General features: G+C 38.1%; 1 protein-coding gene and 1 long non-coding RNA gene across 5 annotated transcripts in view; both read left to right on the top strand.

Annotated features, from left to right (window-relative positions):
• Positions 1 to 8,468, top strand: part of soga1 (suppressor of glucose, autophagy associated 1) — a 160,833-nt gene extending 152,365 nt beyond the window's left edge. For all 4 annotated transcript variants that reach the window (XM_055012698.1, XM_055012699.1, XM_055012697.1 and 1 more), the window contains 2 exons: positions 1,365 to 1,789; positions 2,435 to 8,468. In XM_055012698.1, the coding sequence (XP_054868673.1) occupies positions 1,365 to 1,789; positions 2,435 to 2,569 (560 nt within the window). In that variant the 3' untranslated portion in view covers positions 2,570 to 8,468. The remainder of the gene's footprint in view (positions 1 to 1,364; positions 1,790 to 2,434) is intronic.
• Positions 8,469 to 16,071: 7,603 nt separating this feature from the next.
• Positions 16,072 to 17,782, top strand: LOC129349552 (uncharacterized). The gene is made up of 2 exons (XR_008602602.1): positions 16,072 to 16,352; positions 17,274 to 17,782. It is a non-coding gene; the product is annotated as an uncharacterized LOC129349552 (long non-coding RNA).
• Positions 17,783 to 21,509: the final 3,727 nt, after the last annotated feature.

Raw genomic sequence — 21,509 nt, 5'->3', positions numbered from 1 at the left:
ATTCAGACACTGAAGGCAGGCAGGTTGAGGCAAAAAACTTGCTAAATGAAACATGGACAGATGAATAAACAAAAGCTGGCTGTGCTTACAGACATGTCCAGGGTGTCCCCTGCCTTCGCCCCAAGCCTGGGATAGGCTTCAGCACCCCCCACGACCCTAATGAGGATTGAGCGGTGTATAGATGATGGATGGATGGATGGATGGATGGATGGATGGCTGTGCTACACAAAAAAATCTAATTAAAAGTCCATGTGATACCTAAAACTAATCTGGAGCACACAAAACTTACAATAAAAACAAATTTTCATTTCATAAGGTAAAAACTTTCATAAAGTAGAAAAAAACTAATGATGAGGCAGGTAATTGGCAGGCCAAGAGAGAAGACAACACATAGTTGAAACTGATTAAGGCGATCAAAAGAGGAGGAAAACAGACAAAGGGAGGAAGTAAAACAACAAGAGGCACACAAGGGAAGTTTTTTTTTGGAAAACACCTTTGCTTGCCAAACAAGCAGCCAAGTTAACATCCACCAGCTGTAATTTCTGTAAAATCTCAAGTTTTGAATGTGCCTCTGTCCTGGTTGTTCAGCAGTGGAGTTCAGGTAACACACTGCAACTGTGAGGTGGCATGTGTTGAGGTTTTGTTTGGAATAATTGTAGATTAAATTATTACCAGAAGGAAGAAGAAAGAAATTTAACTTTTCTAGCATAAGCAACTGATTAGGGAGACAAGACACAGGCGATCAAAAGAGGAGGGAAACAGTCAAAGGGAAGGAAGTAATATAACAAGAGACATACAAGGACAAGTATTTTTACAAAATAAAACAGGAAATAGACAAAGCAGAAAATCGACCTTTTTCATTAGTAGCACTTGTGTCTGTCTATGATTGTGTTTTAAGAAAGGAGAATTAATCCAGTAATTTGTTTGAGAATGTATTGACTCTCACTCTATGAAATGTCTACAACAACTACAAAATGCAAATCAAAACACACTAACAAAAGCATGCTGGCATATTTCCTGTCCACAACGTTTGTTTTATTTTAGAATCAAATGAATAAACTACTTGGGGCAGCTGGTTGTTCAGTTGCTTCAACCTGCAGTTTGATCTGCCACAACAGGACAGCTGTGATTTCAACAGGACCTCAGAGTAAAATCTAAAGTTTTGAATATGGTTCTGTTCTGGTTGTTCATTAGTGGAGATTAAATAACACACTGTAGCTGTCAAGATGCATGTGGTTGAGGTTTTGAACTTCTGCCACAGGAAACCAATTCTTAAATTTGCTTTGACGCCACTCACAGTCTCCATTCCTGAATTAGTCGTGTCCATAATAATAACCACATCTGTGATCCTTGTGCTGCATTAGGAACCAGCCAGACTGCCAGCCCGGCTCGGCAGCCTCCTGCTGCAGGAAAACCTTCAGGGGTGGCGATTTGTACATCAGACTCCAGCTCTCAGCGGTACGGAGGCCTGGTCCAGGAGTTCTTCAGGAACGTCTGCAGCAACCGAGGCCCAGGAGGAGTCGCCCTGCCTGGGGAGAGAACGCAGAGAGACTCCCTCGGCGGTTTGGCCGTCTTGGGCAGTTTTGGTGGCGTGGATGAGCCCAAGCCAGAGTGCGTGTCGGTCGGAGGACTCAGCGCTCTGGCTGGGTTGGGCGGAGGCAATGACAACGTGACCAGGATTGTCAATAAAAGGTTTATGAGGCAGACAGCTGGAGAGGAGATGGTCAGCATCATGGGAGGAGGGAAAGAAACGACGAGCAACGCCACCACTGCAGGATCTGGGGTGGAGGTGAGTCCCATGAAAATGCTCTTTTATTCTAAACCATACCAGTGGTATGGTTTATTCTAAACCATAAAACATGCATTGCATTGCATTATATGTCCAACATTTTGCCCACATGCGTTACCAATATTGGACAAAAGCTGTCTCTATTCTATAGATATTTTACTACTTACATGTATAATTTGTTTCCATACTAATATTTGCTCTTTGCAAACACAGCCTGCAGTTCAGCACAATTCAGCAAAAAACACAGAATTTTTGTTGCATGACTGAGGGTTGCAGATGAGTCACTAATAGCTTCACGTTTGGACTGAGGAGCACAGAATTTTTAGTTTTTTACAGGATCCGGTTAGAGCAAAGTATTTGTTTTTGGCGAATAACGAATGAGTCACGTTTCTACATAACTCAATGTAATTTTGATTAAATATTATGATTTACGGACCATCGGAAAAATTTTATTCGAACATTTCTTCCTGTTTCTACTTTTTTTTGGCTCTGAAACATAATGTAATTCCGCAAGTTTTAAAAAGATAACATGCCTTTCAAGCCATCCAGAAGGTTTTAGGGTTAAATAGGTTAATGTATAATATAAATTGGTAAAACATTCATACCTGCATGTTTGGCTAAATAAGACATCTTTTTATTTCCCAGGATGCACCTTGTGACTGCACTGCCCAGTCCGCCTGCTTCGCCCGACCATCGAGAGCAACAACTCGCCACTGCAAACATCGTCCACAAGAGTCTCCGGCAGCAGCAGAGGAGAAGGTGGACGCCTGCAACGAGTGACCACACTTCCACTGCCACACAAACACACAAAGCAATACTGATTATCCACAAACACCACTGCCATGAAAACACACACCAAATGTACATACACACTGACAACCTGCCACACAGGCGCACTGCCAAATATAACACACACACACAAAACTGATGGCACACCACAAAACTACTGCCACATGCACACAACCATGAAACACACCAAACACACAACCCAGGCAATATTACACTTGACTTGGACTGTACCACTCTGATGCCAAGGACAGGGAGGACTCACAACCCGGATTCAACCATCACAAAACTACCAGCAGGAGAGAAAACACCGACACACACACATTCTTACACACTCGATTAAACAAGAATAACTTTAAACTGCAGAAAGTCTAACAAGTAAAACGAAGATGTCAGGACTGGATCAACTCAAAACTCCTCAAACTTACACAGTAACAGGTACTACAGCTTCAGAAGGAACATCTAACTTGCCCTAACCCTGTTCAACAAGCAGCCATGTTGGATTTACAGATAAGGAAGTGCATTAAAAGTGCATGTGTTGCTATAAAACCACAGAGGACAGCTGGAAAGACCTTTTACGTCGTGTTTGCAACTCCGAAACCATCCAAATCTGAGACGTAATCTGACGGACGATCTATCCAGAGATGTTTTCTCCATAGATGTTTTTTCCTCTCTGAACTTTGTCATCAACACACATGCTGCGCTGGGAAATTACTTAGATTGATTTAGCACAATCACATTCCAGCGACGGCCTCCGACGTGGATCCTGAAACTCTCGATTACACAACTTCCTCAGTCGTGGACTAGTTTACAGCGTCTCGCAAAAGGAACAACTCAAGGACTGATGGATGTTTGGACTTCACAGCTCCACAGAAGAGACCATAAAAACTGATCTCTTCTTATTTATTAGCAAACAACAAAAAGCTGTTGAAGCTCGTTTAGATGTTAACAGTCCACTGTGTTCCCAGAAGGACTTTGTTCACACGTACTGGGACATTTTTTGTGGCATTGTAGCTGCAACTTGTAGATTTAAGAAGAACCTCCTTTCAAGAAGTTACCCTGCAGAGTCTGATTGAGAAATTTCAGTTTTAATCAGTTCCAACAGGCAGAACATGCCTGTTTTTTGAAACATTACACATTTGAGTGATGATCGGATGAAGACGAAGTGATTTTTCCACTGCAGGAGCAGAAGATGGTGCGAATGTTCACAGGAACGGACCCGTAATCAACCTTTTCGTCTTTCTGTTTCCATTAAGGTGTAGAATCCGACAGTTTTGACCACGACTTTATGTTCAAGTGCGAAAATTTAATTATTGAATGTAATTCCATTTTTTAATTTAAGCATATGTTAACCCATATGCGGAATTTTAGGTTTTTGATGGAGATGGACGAGAACATCAAGAAGATAGAAAGATGGTGCTCAGAGTCCTCTCCAAGTTGAACCAATCAATGGTGTCACCTCCAAGTTGAACCAATCAATGGTGTCGTCTCCAAATTTAACCAATTAGCTTCCAGTCCCACCCTCATGGACATATTTCAGGTTTCCTCAGAAGTATCTGCCCTTGTTTCTCCCAAAAAACAGCCCTGAAATAGATTGTGCAACAAGTTTTTGCAGTCAGAACACCAAAAAAGCTCCTGCAGCGGAAAATGCCTGAAATATTGGACCTGGTTACACTGACTGCAATCAGAAATGTCTGATTGCAACCTTAAAGCCCCTCTACAGCGTTTATGTGGCACTGAATAGAGCTGCACTAGTAATCTTTTCTTTTTTTTTTTTTTTTTTTATTAGTTTTTAAGGCTTCCTCAGCCACTACTTGGGATCACGTGACAGAAGCAAAAGCAACACAGCAAATTCATTCCATTGTTCTTCATTTTCACATCACATGTGGCTTTTGGAATCTGATTTACATAGTTAAGACATGTCATTGATAAGTCTGCACTTACTGCCTCAGATATGAGCAGTAGGTAAAAAAAATAAATGAGTCGCTGCAGATGATCTCTGGAGAAAGTAGTTCCATTGACCAAAAACTACAAAAAGCACTAAAGGTAGTTGTTGCATTCCTTTAATACGAGCTAAGATTCAGAGTTTGCCAGATGTGTGTTTGGTTTGTCCGTACATTTGACTGTTCACTTGTCAGCTTTCTGGTGTATCAATGCATCATTTCCTGGTCTGATGAAGGGGAGAGTTTAAAAACCTCACCTTCGTTTCCTCTGTTATACTCTGCTATACTTTTATAATTTCTACTGTGTGATCCCTATTTTGAAGATGTAGCATTCTAATTGTAACGCTGTTGAAGCTAAGAGCTGTTAAAGCACTGAAGCTCTTTACTTATATCAAGAGATAATTTCATACAATTAATGATTTACTTCAGACTTTAGTAACATTGACTTACTAAATTAAAAAGTGTATGTCCTTGTTTTCTGTTCCACCTAAATGACAGTCAGTTCCAGTCATATAAAATGTGTTTGTGCACACGTAAAGGAAAAAATGTGGGACTGACACAAATGCAAAGACACCAAGAGTCTTATTTGAAAACTGTAAATTGAAAACAATCATATTCGGAAGGGTTTTATCACACTCTAATTCTCCTATCTATATGTTTGCCATGTCATTCTCTTTCTAATCAATCAAAGTGCCTGTTAGTTCGCTGTTAGTCAGCTGACACCAAAACTGGACTCCATATAAAACACATATAAACCCAGCAGGCCTTTTTTTTAATAATTAAGGTTGTTTTTATGCACATAATTACAATCAGGCAGTACTAAAGCTACAATAATGTACTGAAGGAGGGACAACATGGTTACCAGGTATAGGAGGATATATTATATTCACATTTTTTTATATCGAGGGTTATATTGTATTTCTGGATATTAAATTATTTTTTTTTTTAGTTTGGTTTATTTTTTATGGATTTTTTGCTGATAAATTAGCCTGTTTTTATTCTTTCTGTTTAGTTGTCATGGTGCTACTTCTGTGCAAAGTCTGCTGTGGGTTTTTCTACCCTTTAACCAGGCGTCCGTCCATCTATTTCTATTTCTTCTTCCAGCAGCGTTTCTCGGTCTCTGCGCTCCATTTAATGACTCAGCAGTTTAAAATAGGGCATTACAGTAACAGTGCGTGTGTTTAAATAACACGCTGAGGAAAACCCACAGACTAAAATGCTGCTGTCTGTCTTTACTCCAGCCCAAAACCAACTACATGAAACCAGCTTCTAGATGGACCGGTTTGATATTTACTGGCTGTTTGATTTTTGAACCGCAACAGGTAGTTATAGCCTGAAGATCTGATGAGTTAAACCACAGAAACCCAGTTCACACCCTTTTCTTTACTCATTCAGTGACATTTCTGTCGCTTAAAGTTTTGTAGTTTCATCTACGAACCACATCTGGAGAATTAACTGGATCCAACATGAATTGAAAGGGGAAAACAGCTAAAATAGACAGTTTCAGTGCTGTCGGTAGAAGGTTTAGGAACATAAACGTTCATTCTTGAGCTTAAGATTCACCTCAGTTTAACGAAGTGAAAAGTTTGCTTTCTAACAAGCGATACGGGTTCGTTTCATGCCCTGTATGTCTAAATTTACTCTTCCCTACTTAGAAAAATACTACATTTTCAAGAAAAACTCCACTGAAAATGCAGAAGTTAAACATCATCCATGCATATCACTGTAGTTTCTTCTACACAGCTGTTGTTTGCTTAGATTTACAGCAATTTCACAGCAGAAAAAAGTCGAATGAGACTCCAGCAGCATAATCTATTCCTTTGCTGCCTCTCCAGTCATTTCCAGGAAATATAGATTTGCCAAAATGCGACTCCTTAAGTTTTTTACAGCAACATTTCAGAAATATCTACACTGATGATAGTTTAGACACTTCAGAGAAATGGTAAAACAAATATGTTTTTCATTATGCCTGCAGCAGTCTTTGTCAAAAATCACAGTCAGCAGTGAAAAGCGTCTGAGAAGCAGCAGACAGTAACACAGGGAGGCTGAAGTCATGTCTGCAGTGACCACAGTCCAATAATGACTCCCACAGTCTGTCCTGTTACGTACGAAGATAAATACTCTGAAACCACAAAGAAACCTTTATCATGCGCTAATAATAGGCTTGGCACCACTTCTGCTTTTCACATGAACTGCAGAGCTACAAGATCTGTCACAATAATCCATTAATCTTAATTCACAACTGCTATATTTGTTTTAAAACTGGAAAATTCTGAATAAAATAAGGCACAAACGTAAAAGAAAACAACAGAATCCCCAGTTTTGGCATCATTCTGTTAAAATATTCACAATTCCTGTGCAGAAAGTATTTAAACACTGAGTTTTTTCTTACAAAGTTCCTGCTGACGTGCAAGAAAACGTGAAAGTTTACCAGATTCTTTTCTACCTCTTACACTTTTTACTACGCTCTGAGACCTGGCATCAGAAAACACAGGACACTAGTCATGTATCTTTGACATAATAAAGCTTCTCTACCATTTAGTCTCACGAGAAGGTCACTTTAGTGCCTTTTTCTCTTCAAAGATGTCTCCATTTGATCAAGACTTTTATTTTTCTGCAAATATTTGGTTTCAACTCAGTACATGCAACATATCAGATTAAAAGCATCTGGAATTCAGATTAGACGTCTTATTTTGTCATCTTGCAGTAGATCTTCAGAGGTCCCTCCACTACAAAGGTTGCAAACCAGTAAGGGATCTCAGTGTCAAGGTCGAGCGTACAGCCTTAGAAATTAGTGTTTTTGTGACCAGACCTCCAAATGGGTAAAAATTTGGACCAATTTTACATTTTGGCTAAATGTTTTTTATGCTAACTCAAGTAGCTGCCTGTATTTTTTGACTTGGAACAAAAATCCAGACACTGATTTTTTCACTGACTTGCACACGTGAAGCAACTGCTGTGTTTATTTCCAGTAATAACGACTTTATTGTCCTATTTTTGACAATATATTTGATTTTTATTATAACAAACACAACATGTGGAAAAGCAGAGCTGGAAATCCGTCTCACATCTGCTGTCATTTACTGCAACGTGGACATATTTTCTATGTTCTATTTTCTGGAAAAAAAAATTTAAAAGATTTCTCTCGGCTGTCACTGGTCAGTTGTCTCCACCTCTCCAGCCTTTCCACCTGCCTGCCAGGTGTCACATTAGCTCCTCCCCCTCAGGTTACAAGTACGAGGCATTTCAGCCGATAACAGAACCGTTTGTTCACCAGCCGATGACAGATTTTACAGGTTGCATGGCACAAAACCATGAGTCTTACTGTTCCCTGTGCGTGTGCAAGCCTGTCAAAGCGACATGTTGACTTTTTTTAAACATGTTTCCATACCATTCATATGATTATTACATGCTGGGAAAAAAAACGTGTACATGAATTCTTAGCTGTTCATAATGTTAGATGAACTAGAGACTGCCTGTATATTCGCTTTATAACCTTACTCTTGTTTTTTTGTAATAACGGCTTGATTCTCGAATAAAAGGAGAATGCAATGAAAGCAAAATAAAGTGAGTACATGGTAAAGAAATGTGTCCCCATGTATTGGAAAAGAAAAGGAAAAGGTTTGTACTCTCTGTCCTTCTGTTTATTTGAGAAAAGCTGAATGTCAACAGCGGATCTGAACCGGTCCGCTGTGGAAGTATGTAGCTCTCTCCCTTTATACGCCACACTTGAGCATTTCTTCTGTACATAGGTGCATTTTGAAGCTAATGGAAAAACAAATGAATGACAGCAAGCAAAGTCAAATGAGAAAAATTTGATCCATGTGGATTTTTAAAAGGGGTCGGGGGGTTTCTTTTTTCCAAGCAATGTAGCTTGTAAACCAAGATATTATAACTGCCTCCTGTTTGTCATAGAATTCACAAATAAATGTTTGATGGACTTCAAAGTCTTTTGGTTTACTGTCGTGTACATCTTTGTATTCTTGCCAGTTGATTATACTGTATTATTGATGGTTATTTTTCCATTTAATGCTGGAGTTGCTTCACCTGTGAGCTAACTACAGTCATCTTGACTTTCCGCCACACCCTTGTTGTGACCCTGAGTTGTTAGTTTCATGTTCCAGATCTCCACGAAGGAATTGCATCACCAGGATTGGACCAGTCTATGACAACAGCTTTTTTGACATCCTTCTTACTCGCCTCCTCCACTCCCCTCCCAGTTTCTAGTTTACATACACTTGTAAAGATCATGTATATCATGGCAATCTTGAGTTTCCATCCTAGAACTTTTAGTTTTCTATAATGGAATCCTTGAAACGCATGCATCTTTCTCACAAAAAACTATCTCATGCATTTTGGCTTTATTAAGAATATCGAGCTTCTGGAAATATGACAAAATCTGACAGGTCAAAATTAATCATACAGCCACTTAAATTACTAGTTTTGATGATTTAAATACAGAATCTCAGTGGCATAAGACGTCTTACCTTCTTGTGAATGATTACAACTGAATACATTCCTTAGCTGCCTCTAAGCTGATGCAAATGGGGACCATTTCATATAGTCATTAAAGTCAACCACAGATGCCTTTTTTCCAGAAACAGCACCTTAAGTTCCACTGAAGTTTTCTGTTGATCACATGGACAAAGAAGAGCCTTCAGGAGAAAAGTTCTGTTGTTAGATGAAACTAAAATTTTGCTATTTGGCCACAATGACCACAAATATGTTTGGAGAAGTGAAAGTGAGACCTTTAACCGCAAGAACACCAAACCTACCATCAAGCATGGTGGTGGCAGTGTTATGCTCTGGGCTGTATTGCTGCCAATGGAACAGACATTTTTTTATGATGGAATAGGAATAGGAAATAGATGATCTAATTATACAGTTAGGGAAAAATAGTGGTATGATCAGTATAAACACTAGTATGATTATTTTATGTTGTCATGTTCATGTGTTTAATAGGGCTTAAGTCAGGACTTTGGGGAGACCAGTCTAAAACCTTAATTGTAGCCTGATTTAACCATTTCTTTACCACTTTTGATGTGTGTTTGGGGTCATTCTCTTAACGAAACATCCAACTGTGTCCAAGACTTCAACCTTCTGGCTGATGATTTTAGGTTTTCCTGAAGAACATGGAGATAGTCCTATGCTCAGTTCCACAGAGTATAATACTGCCACCACCATGCTTGATGCTAGGTTTGGTGTTCTTGGGGTTAAAGGCCTCAGCTTCTGTCCTCCAAGCATATTTATGGTCATTGTGGCCAAATAACTCACTTTTTGTTTCATCTGACCACAGAACTTTCCTCCAGAAAGTCTTTTCTTTGTCCATGTGATCAACAGCAAACTTCAGCCAGTCATTCTGTTTGGACCATTGAACATGTTTCATTGGAATCAATCAGGCACCACCTTGTAATTCATTATCCAGTTCTTAATACATCCACTAATATCTCGTGTTATCATTGCTGTTCCTGCACTTCATTACTTGATCTGTTTGATCTAACTCTTACTTCATTCTCCATCTCATGTCTCACAGCAGTAAAACAGGCTATTAAAGGATCTCAGCCGGACATGTTCTCACTATAGCGACATTTGAAAACAAAGGAACCTCATCCTGTTTTGACTGAACACATAAGCATAGGAATAGTAGTGCAGGGTATTTTCATTTTCTTACATTGTCAGTTTTCTTTTATTAAGCTTTTTTTTTATATATAGTATTGATACTTTCAACAACATCAAACATATACATACAGAAAAATGTACAGAGATGCAGAAATCAACAATGAACTGTTTCTTTTAATTTAACAAATGATAAGCCATATTTGAGGGGGTTAGAAGCAGAGTGGTCTAACACAAAAAGTATCCCAAATATAACATTACAGTGGCGCTTTGAATGTTAGACCATTCTTGAAAACACAACTTTGAACCCATTTTTCTCAAAAGCTAAGAAAGTGGGTTAGACCACTCTGCTTCCAGAGCTTGCATGGTTTTCCACATTCTTCAGTGATTTCCTGTTAATCCAAGTCTTTTACAAACATTCTCTATTTTTTTGTTTATCTTTCAGAATATAACTTATTGTTTTAAATGGATAGTTTGACACAATTTGTCTGTTCCAGTGTGTGGTCTGTGAGGTTTTTCTTTGGCATTTAGAAAGCTCATTTTTATTATAATTATATTATTTTGGATACATAAGGAGTAGAAATAATTTATGATCCAATGAAACTCATTTGATATGAACTTCTCAAGTGTAACTTTTTCCAAAAATGCTTTAGTCTGTCTCACGCCCAAACACAGTGAATCAGTGTTTTTTTTTAACCTCTGTGCGTTTAGGTCATATAAATGATATATTTTTACTGAACTGATTTACCTTTGCATCAGTTATGTATGTTCACACTGAGCAGTAATAATAAATTAGTCTTACGCGTGTGTTTATCGTCTGGGTGTGAGTTTCAGTACAAGCAGATCTTCCACTCCTTAGCTAGAACTGCAGTCCCCAAATCCTCATTAAACACATTATTCAGTTATTTTGAATTGTAATGTTGCACAGTTTTTTAATTTATTTTTCCTTTAAACATACACCTACATCCACCAATGAGCAATATGTTATTTTTGGAAAAAACACGTGGATGTTTTCAGTACCTTTGATCACAGTGCTGTTTATTGCAATTTGCAATATCAAGCTTTAAAATCAATTTGACTAGTTCAAAGAGTGCTTTCTTTTCTCTGTACTGACTACTTACTTGTGAAGGTTATCTGAGGATCAGCGATCTTTTTTGAACAAATCAATTTCAAATTCTGAACCACATCTCTTGCGTTTACTAATCAAACTGCACAAACAGCTCAATCAGGGCACATTAATATGGCTTTACTTGTTCCTCTACTTACCGCTTCAGTTAATTCCATGGATTTTCTTTACTGGGCAATTTCACTGACCTAAAATCCCTCTGCAGGAGTCAAACCGAGGTGTAGCTTTAACTCTGGGGCTGTTTGGTTTCCTGTTAATTCAGCCAATTCAAGCTGTGGGATTACAAGAAGTGTACATGATGCAAACGTACCTCAGATTTTCCTAACTAGCTTTGTATTGTAAGACCTGTTTCAGCTGCATTTTATGGGAAGATGTGTTAATAAAAAAAAAAAAAAAAAAAAAAAACTTGTTTCCAATAAATATCTCTAAATTTGTCGTAGCTTGTACTTGTTTTTATCTTTTTCTGATTCGTGCCCTAAAATCTAACCCCACTTTAAAACCTAGCAGTGGAAGTTTAAGTCAAATTAATGATTTAATGATTTTGAAGCCCAGGAGCGCAGAACCTCATGGGAACTGCAGAGTCAGACTCAGGAGGCATTGAGGTTAAAGATATAGATCTGTATATGTGTGTACATGCGCAGTCTAAACCCAGCAAAAATAGGTCATTATTAAAGGAAGCCTGTGAGGATCTTATCTAAAAGCAGCCACTTAAAACACAGCAGTTATCTACGGAAATGGGATGGCGGTGCTGGTTGATTCTTTATCACAGGAGGAAAGACTAAATGTAGGAGACATCCATCACAGCAGTAAACATGAGTCTGTTTCTTTAATTACAGATAGATATGCATTAACCGTCTATCCTTCCATTTTTTTCCATTTATTTGGGGTCAGGTTGTGCTGGCAGCAGATCATGATGGTCATTCTAGATGTTCCTCTCTCAGCAGCATTTTCCAGTGTTCCCAGGCCAGATGAGATATGTAATCCCCCCCATGAGTCTACCCCGAAGTCTCTTGCAAATTGACCGTGTGGACTCCAAAGGAAGTCACTCAGTAAGTATCCTAATTAAATTCCCAAATCACCTCAGCTGGTTCCTCTCAATGCAAAGGCACAGTGACTCTAGTCTGACTTCCTTCTTGATATCCGAGATCCTCACCCTTATCTCTGAGGCTGAGACCGGCAACTCTACAGAAGAAACCCTTTCAGCCGATTGTATCCGCAGTCTTATTATATTGGTCATTACCCATTACCTAGAGACATATCTGACTTCACTTGTTGTGACTTGATTAATCTACATAAGGGATGATGCATCTTTTAGTATTCGCATCAAGAAAAAAGTTCACAGTGTAGCATTTTTAGAACATCATTCTATTTTGTTCTGTCTTGAAGAACATCATTATGGAAACTTCCTGCTGAAAGATTACTAGAACTTTGTAGAACTTTTTACAACAAAAAAATGTAGATCTGTTGGCAGAGTACAACATCCACTAGAACCATGTTTGACTTCGTCTTGCATAGTGTCCATTGCAGCAGTTTAAAGATGTTTGACTGTAAGATAGTTCTTGATGCCGTCACTAAAAAGATGCATCATCCCTTCTGTAGTTAATCATTTTAAAACAAGTGAAGTAAGATGCGTCTCTATATCATTTGAATTTAAATTACTGTGTCACTTATAATAATCATGTTTCTTAGATGGTCAGATACAATAGAAACCAATGGCTGGCAATATTTGACACTGAATTAATGTTATACACTGCCCGGCCAAAAAGATAGCCGCACACTAATATTTTGTTGGACCACCTTTAGCTTTGAGTATGGCACTCATTCGCTGTGGCATTGTTTCAATAAGCTTCTGCAATGTTACAGTATTTATCTCTGTCCAGAGATGCATTCATTTTTCACCAAGATCTTATATTGATGATGGGAGAGTCAGACCGCTGCTCAAAGTCTTCTCCAGTGCATCCCAAAGATTCTCAGTGGGGCTGAGGTCTGGACTCTGTGGAGGACAATCCATGTGTGAAAATGACGTCTCATGCTCCCTGATCCACTCATTCACGGTGTTAGTCCCATGAATCCTGGCATCGTCATCTTGGAACATGTCCATGCCATCGGAGAAGAAGAACTCCATTGATGGAAAGACCTGGTCATTCAGTATCTTCAGGTATCAGCTGACCTCATTCTTTGGGAACATAACGTTGCTGAACCTGACCCACCCCAGATCATAACCCTAAACCCCACAGACTGGTAGACACTAGACATGATGAGGGCATCACTTCATCCACATCTCTTCTTACCCTGATGCACCCATCACTTTGGAACAGGGTAGATCTGGACTCATCAGACCACATGACCGACCATATTTGTTCCTTGAAGATGATGGTTCACCACTATCCTTCCTGGTTTTAATAATGCGTTGGATGGTTCTTACCCTGATTTTAGTAGTTTCAGAAATCTTAGTTGTTTTCTTTGCTTGATGCAGGCCAATAATTTGACCCTTCTGAAACAGATTAATATCCTTGTTTAAGAAATGAGAAGCTCCTCACTGCATCAGCTAGGGTTAAATAAGTTGTTGCCAGATGAAACATATTCATCACTGCAGTAATTATCCAATGGAAGGCTACTACCTATTTGCTTAGTTAAATCCAGGAGTGGACTTTTTTTGGCCAGGCAGTGTATTAATTCATTAAGGTTATCAGGGTTTTTAAAGAAGAGGTATGAAAGATTAACAGTGTGAAGGAGGCAGAAAGCTACCTTTGTGATAGTAATTTGTCAATTGTGTACATTTACAGTGATAGCATTTAGTCTTTCGTATTCAGAGGAATTTGCAAATGGTGCAGTGAAAGAATAAATGTCAATTCCAGATCATAAGCAAGACAGTAAGTCACTGTTTACTATGTAGATTTTATTCTTGACTGTTGTTTGTTTTATAACATACTTTTGCTGATAATACATAACAAAACTATTTGCCTACAGTTGCTGGTAGTTGCAATGGAGAATTTTAACTTGTTCTATTTTAAACTCTGGTATGTAGATTTTACAGTAACTGAAACAATGACACTGTTTGTGTGAGTTATGGTTTGAGGATGAGTTTTCCTTTCCGGTCTTATCTGTTAACTTCATATAAGTGAACACACACTCACACACACACACACACACAGGAACACAGGTACAAATGCAGGATACAGTCAACGGGGCTCCACTAATTAAAAACGAATGCGCAGACAGGAACTCAAGCTCTACTCTTGCCTGAATGCAGAAAACACACACAACACACCATGTCTCTGAAACACAGAGTTAAAGGTCTGCCAAGAAATGTGGTGACGGCCAGATCAGCTCTGAGAGGAAGGGAGTGACTTCCCTTTCATGAAACGCTCACCGAACATCGTCAAGTCATTATTACTTAAAATGAAAACACCAGCCTGACCTCATAACAAAGATGGCCCGAGTTACCATGGATTTCTGCAACCATAAATGAAAACACATCAAAATAAGAGCAGCAAAAACAGAAAGCCACCACTCCCACTTGACATTTCCTCACTTTATTGCAAGGATCTGCTCTGTTTTTCTGACCCAGATAATCAAACCGTGAGTCGGGGAAATACACAAGGGAGGGATTAAAGGCTGTATTGATGGTATAGAGTCGATACAGAGGGGTCAGCGAGTACAAGAAGGCATTAGAGGGGCAGGAAAAGACAAGCTTGATCATATGATAAGCTTCTCCTTTACTTACTGTTGCCATGCCTGTCGAGATTTTTATTGTAGTGCAGAAGCTATGAAGTTAAACTAAGCATATTTTCATTGTACGTTATTCTCTTGAGAGGAAAACACCAAAAAACATTCCTCTGCTAGTGGGAAATGGTGCATAAATTAAAGTAATATGCAACATATTGCGATATACACAAAGATATTGCACATAAGACTGAAATCTTCCTCAAATTAATATGCAAAATTACCATAAATGCCATATTTCTATTATGTTTTCCACCATTTGACTGATGCTGCTTTAACCATAGATATGAATGAGTAGATAGGACACGCCCCTTTGAGCTGCGTGCTAATGCGAGGCTAAGCTAGTGGGTGCAAAGTTTCAGTGCATTCCATTGATGTAGACTGTGTGAAAACGGAAACAAGTATGCCGGCTCACTGTGCTGCATACAATTACACACTACGTCGTACGATTGAGACAAGGAAACTTGGAATGACTTTTCATAGGTAAGAATAGTTTTTGGCTCTTTTTTCATTATGAAATCTTGTTGAGAGCTTCCAGTCTATGAGAGCTAACTAGTTAGCCACTAGCAAAACACTAACGTGAGCTAGCAGCTTGACAACCAAATACCAGACGATTAATAGTAGCTGTAGTATAGTTGTACAAGCAGTAGTAGTAATACTAAAAGTACAAGCAGCAGTAGTAGTATAAACAGCTGTTAGATTCGTAGAAGTAGTATCAGCATTTGTAATAGTATTACAAGTTGTAGTAGCAGTGCCAGTATCAGCAGCAGCAGTTCATGTATTATCACTACTACTAGTAGTAGTCACATTGCTATTACTACCACCAATACTACCAATAGTAGTTATAAAGCTGAACTCATGTATATCCAGATTACCATCTATGTTCTTCCTCCAAACCCATTTTATGATTGGGATTACAGGCAGTTCTTTAGGACTGCTCTCAAATAATTGAAATGTTACTAAACAAGGTTATACTTATCAAATTAAATAGTTCTGGTCTCCAGTATATTGGCTAATTCGGTTCTTTGTACTTAATTTATTAGCATGATTTCTTTTTAAATATGTTGTGTACAGACTTATTTACTTCTCTGTCTACTTTTCTTACTCCATGTAGGTTTTTCAAAGACTATGGGTTGAGGAGGAAGTGGAAGCAGCTCTGAGGAGAGAGGGGTTTGCTGCAAATGATGAGTGGGTGCTCTGCAGTGATCATTTTAAACCTGATGAGTTTGACAGGGCTGGGCAGGTCTGTCGGCTTAGACCTGGTGTCATTCCATCAGTGTTAAACTTCACGGCTCATCTTGGAAGAGTACGTGCCAGAAAGACCACGACCAAGCAGCCTTGAGATCTTAGACAGCATCTCCCTGAGGTGGGTGTCGACGGTGTTCACAGTCAGGTCTGTGGTAATCCTGTCAAAAAACAAAACAGAAAAAAATCTAGATTATAAATCAACATGTAACCAAAGCACTCTGTGTATAACGCCATAGTATAGGATGTAGTTGAGAAAATGTCAAAGTATAGTATGCTTTACTCAAGAATAACATAGTATGGCCTGTAGTTCATAGTATAGCATGTCGGCAAAAAAAATAAATCCCCATAGATTATGTGGTTCAAAAAGCGCAAAATGATTGTAGTATATTAGTATAATAGTATATTATTCAAGAAAACATCAGAGTATAATATGTCATCTAAAAAATGCCATAGAATAATATTTCATTGCACGAATAAAAGTGTAGTAATTTTTAAAACTGTTCAAATTCTTATATGTTGCTAAAAAATAACAAAAAAACACAATCAAAAAAAAGTAATATGTCAGTTAAAAAAGCCTATAATATAGCGTGTCACCCAACAAACATCATTGTGTAGCATGTTGCACAAAAAAACATCATAGTATAGCATGTTGCTCTAAAAATGTCATAGTATAGCCTTTAGTCCACAAAACGTTGTTCTGTCCCGGCTGTCTGAAGTAGGTGAGGAGCAACACAAAAACAGTCCAAACGCTGGTTTCCAGAGAGTTAGACGAGTAGTTATTTGAAAGAGTAAGTTCACAACAACACAACATGTGACGGGGTTAAAAGAAAATGGGTGTTAGTAAAATAAAAATGAACAGAACTAAAAGTGAACTTCATGTTGACATTGATGGGCATTCCAACCAGGAACAAAGTAAAAGATAATCGATACGAAAAAAACTCTTCCTGTTCACCTCTTAAAACCCAAAAACACACCGCAGTAGCACCCTAAACTAAATCTACCAATGGGTTCTCTGTTTTCCTTTGTGAACAATTCAAAGGTCCCTCTCTATCTCCCCACACATCCACCAACCACTGGAACACATCTCCAAAGTTCTGCTGGGCCAGCTCAGCTTCCCCTCAGAAGAAGTGCTGCCATCGTGCCAGATGAAGGAGCCTTTTGAGAGGCAGCTGGCATCATGATTGGACTGTACTTTGGTCTGTTCCAATCCAGCTTCAGCTCCAGAGACGGCAGGCGGGACGAGTCAACGGAGGCCGGGTGGACGAAGGCATGCAGCTGAGTACAATCCAGAAAACAACAGAGGAGGAGTGCAGCGGCCCAGAGCCAGAACAACCAGAGTAGCATCGTATGTCTCTTAGAAAACATCATAGTATAGCCTTTGGTATGAAAAAACACCATCATATACATCATATATTGTACAAGTAACAAGTCAAAGGAAAGAGACATACATTGTAGAATTGTAGTAATTGTGGGCTGACTGATTTACTGATTATCAGTATTTTATTTTTTACTGATTTACGGTAATAAATACATTTAAAAATGGCGCTACTTTGGCTCTGAGCCTTTATCTACCTGTGGTCACTGTCTTCTGGAGTGATTTGATTGGTTATACGTCACGAATAAAACTCCTTTAACTTGACATCTGTAAACAAAACAAAAACGTATCAACAAAGTTTTCTGTTAGAGTTTGTGTTCGTCTAAGTTTAACTCCCAAGATTTTAAATACTTTCATTTACTGCAAATGAATATCTACTCCAAATGTCTCACTAATAATCATTATCAGCCTTAAAAACCCACAAAACACCCCTCTATACTCGACCACACTTAGTACAGTCCGGTTCCCCCTTCTATAAATCTGCTTGGAATCGTCCACTTCCTGTTTGTCAAAGTGGCTTTCTACCTGGACAAGTTTTGTTGGAGCTCATGCAACAAACATTTTGGGTAACTGCACTTTAATATGGATGGATGACACTGAATTAGAGTCTGTTTTAATGAGACTGAGTTAAGATGTGTAGCTCTGTCATTAAATAGGAAATTATTTCTCAGAATTCACAGAGAAAAGTCTGAAATGTTTGCTAGGTTAGCGTCCCACATGTTCTTTGGCTCAGCTAAAGCTAACTCTCTCCAACTTCTGGATCTCTTGAGTTGCTTGTTGTTAAAATATCTTGCTGTAGGTGCTGAAGCTCAGAAAGTCTGAGATGTTTGTTCAAAATAAGCTCATTCTCAAGTCTTCTCTGAACTGTCCTCTTTTGTTTGAACTTTGCCTAAACTTAGGAGTTAATGACAGAGCAGCACATCCAGACTCAGTCTCATTTATGTAGAGATTAAACTTCAGTGTCATTCATTGATGTTAAAGTGCAGTTTTTCAAATGTTTGTTGCACATGCTCCCGACCAAACCAGTCCAGGTGGAAGACGATGTGAAGAGAAAGCTCCAGAGGATGAATATCACACATTTACATTGGAAATAAATGTCCTTTAATTTGACATTGTCATGCAAAAGTTGGATTTCCCTTTTAATGATGTTCAAATCTTTGTTGAGTGTTTTGTTGATGTTGGTTTCTAAATGTTTTTTGACACTCGGCCCCAAAGATTAAAACCTTTTATGGCTCACAAGCTGCAACAATTCACACATTATCAACGATCTTTCTGACTAAAACGTGAAAAACTGCCTGATTCCTGCATCATGAATGTAAATCTTTTTGGTTTTTATGACAGTAAACTGAATATATTTGGGTTTGACATTTTATAAACCAAAACAAGAAATGAATTACTGGAGAAAACAATCAACAGATTAATGGTCAAAGAAAATGTGTTTTCCAACATATATGGCTGAATTACTCCAACATTACAAGATACATAAAATTTTAATTCACTTTTATTTATATAACACCAATTACAGGTCAAATTGTCTCAAGACGCTTTATTTTTATATTTTTTTGTCATTTAAAATATGACAAAGTAAGAAATTTAAACCTCTTGACTAATCCAATTTATTTGGTTTTTAAGAGACTAATCGACAACTAAAATAACTTTCTCCACTAAAACTAATAAACATGAGTTCAAATAGAAGGAAGAGTTTTAAATACTGCAGTCCCACGACGACAAGAATAAAGTTTCTCAACAAAAACTAAATCTGCTGGTGGATTCCATTAAAGTCCTAATAAAGGATAATAAAGTGTGATGCTAAAGGTTTGTGGTGCTAAAAATGTCAAGTAAAGCTATCAAGTTGAACATGTGGATGGAGGTTGATAAAAGTTAACCTCCCTTCATTTCTCTGGAGTCGACTCCATGGATTTTATGGATGGTGGTTAAAGACCTGCTCTTCTAGTGGTCTTCCTTCTAGTCGCTGTAAAAAGTCAGTCCATCCTGGCCGACTTCAACACCTCTTCATGACAACTTGTTCTGCCTCTGACCTGGTGGAAACTCCAGAAACTCGGGAAAACCCGTGGAGACTCGAAGAACCCATGGAGACTCGAAGAACTCATGGAGACTCAAGGAACTCGTCAGGCGGGGGAAGGTGTGGTGGGTGGTGGGGGAGTAGAGGGGGGAGGCCGCCACCCACCTCCCCACCTACTCTCTGCCCTGACTCCACCCAGACTCCGCCTTGGTTCCACCCGTGTGGTCACTTGGAAACTACGATGACAAAGGGACGACGAAATTATTTCTTTTCATCTGATCTGTAGCTCAGTGAGTTAAGGATTTGCCTGTGGAGCTGCAGGTCGCTGGTTCAAGACCAGACCTTTCTTAAATTTTTTATCAAAATCCTGACAAAGACAAAGAAAGAAAACTGCCAGTGGCGGGTCTTGAACCTGTGACCTTCCACTTGGTAGTCCATCTTCTTATCCCCTGAGCTATTTGCTCAGATACTAATTCTTCTTTTTTTTGCGCATTTATCATCTATTTTTTGTCATTTTCGAGTCTTTTTTTAACTTGAGTTTCGTCTCGACCGTTTTTCTCAGGAGGTTGGACTTCAGCCTTTGTGCTGGAGGGTGGAACCCTCAGTTCCAAGACTTTTCAAAGCCTCCACACCTCCCGAGTCCTCAGGACCTGAGCTTTCAGACAGTCTGAGGGCTGAAATTTTCTAAGTCCCACAGTAGTTCTCTGTTAGTTTGAACCTTCAGACAGTCCAAGGACTGAAATCTTCTAAGTTCCTGAGTAGTTCTCTGTTAGTTTGAACCTTTAGACAGTCTGAGGACTGAAATCTTGCAAGTTCTTGAGCAGTTCTCTGTTAGTTTGAACTTTCTGGTTAACAGAAGCCTTAAAACTTGTGACCATGAGTCTTGATTTCACATTTAGATCATCCATCTGAGTTCTTCTCAGACCTTCACCTGTGGGTTTTTTAGAAATCCTTAACAAACTTTGATTCTCTTCACTGAACAGTAAAGTTTGTGGAGATCAGAAGGTAACATTAGTTTGATCAATGCCTTCAACTACTAGTAGACTTTATCTGGAAAGCAGTTTTCTGAAATGAGTTCTTAGTAAATCTATCCACAATCAAACCAAGAACATAGAAAGAGGAAATGTTTGAAGAAACAACTTGATGTTTTCATTTCAGACTAGAAAACACTTCAAGACCTTTATCTGTTTTTGCTCTTTTTGATGGTTTTGTTGTCTCTTCTGTTTAATTTGATCTTCTAAAGTTTAGCTGGTGTCTTTTCAAATGTTTTGTCTTTAGTTTGATTCTTCTTAAATGTTTAGTCTTTTATTCTTTTCTAATGTCTGATTTGATTTCGAAATGTTTTGTCTTTTTAATGTTTAATTGTTGTTTTTTCAAATGTTTTATCGGCTTTCCTAATGTTTAATTTTTCTTAAATCCCTAAGGTTTTTCTTTTTCAATGTTTTACCACATTTTAATGTTTAATTTTCTTTTTAAATGCTTCATTGTATTTTCTATTTAATTCCTATTTAAAGTTTTATTGTCTTTAAGATTTAATTTTCTAATTAAACATTTAATTTTTTAATTAAATGTTTTGTCTTTTTAAAGGTTTAATAATCTAATTAAATGTTTTTTTATTTTTTAAATGTTTAATATTCTTCTTGTTTAATTGTATTTTTTAAATTTTTAATTATCTAAAATATTTCATCTTTAATGTTTAATATTTTTGTTTAAAAAACTTTAATGTAATAATTACATGTTTTGTATCTTCTGTTTAATTATCTAATTAAATGTTTTGTCTGTAATATAATTTAATTGTATTTCATGTTTTTTGAAAGTTTCATTGTATTAAATGCTTTTTTCCTTTGACTTAATTGCTTTTTTTTAAATGAAGTTAA

Source organism: Amphiprion ocellaris, chromosome 8 (assembly GCF_022539595.1).
Source record: "Amphiprion ocellaris isolate individual 3 ecotype Okinawa chromosome 8, ASM2253959v1, whole genome shotgun sequence".
Lineage (NCBI taxonomy): Eukaryota > Metazoa > Chordata > Actinopteri > Pomacentridae > Amphiprion > Amphiprion ocellaris.
Note: the sequence above shows the minus strand (reverse complement) of the source record. Positions and strands in the feature narration are given on the sequence as shown.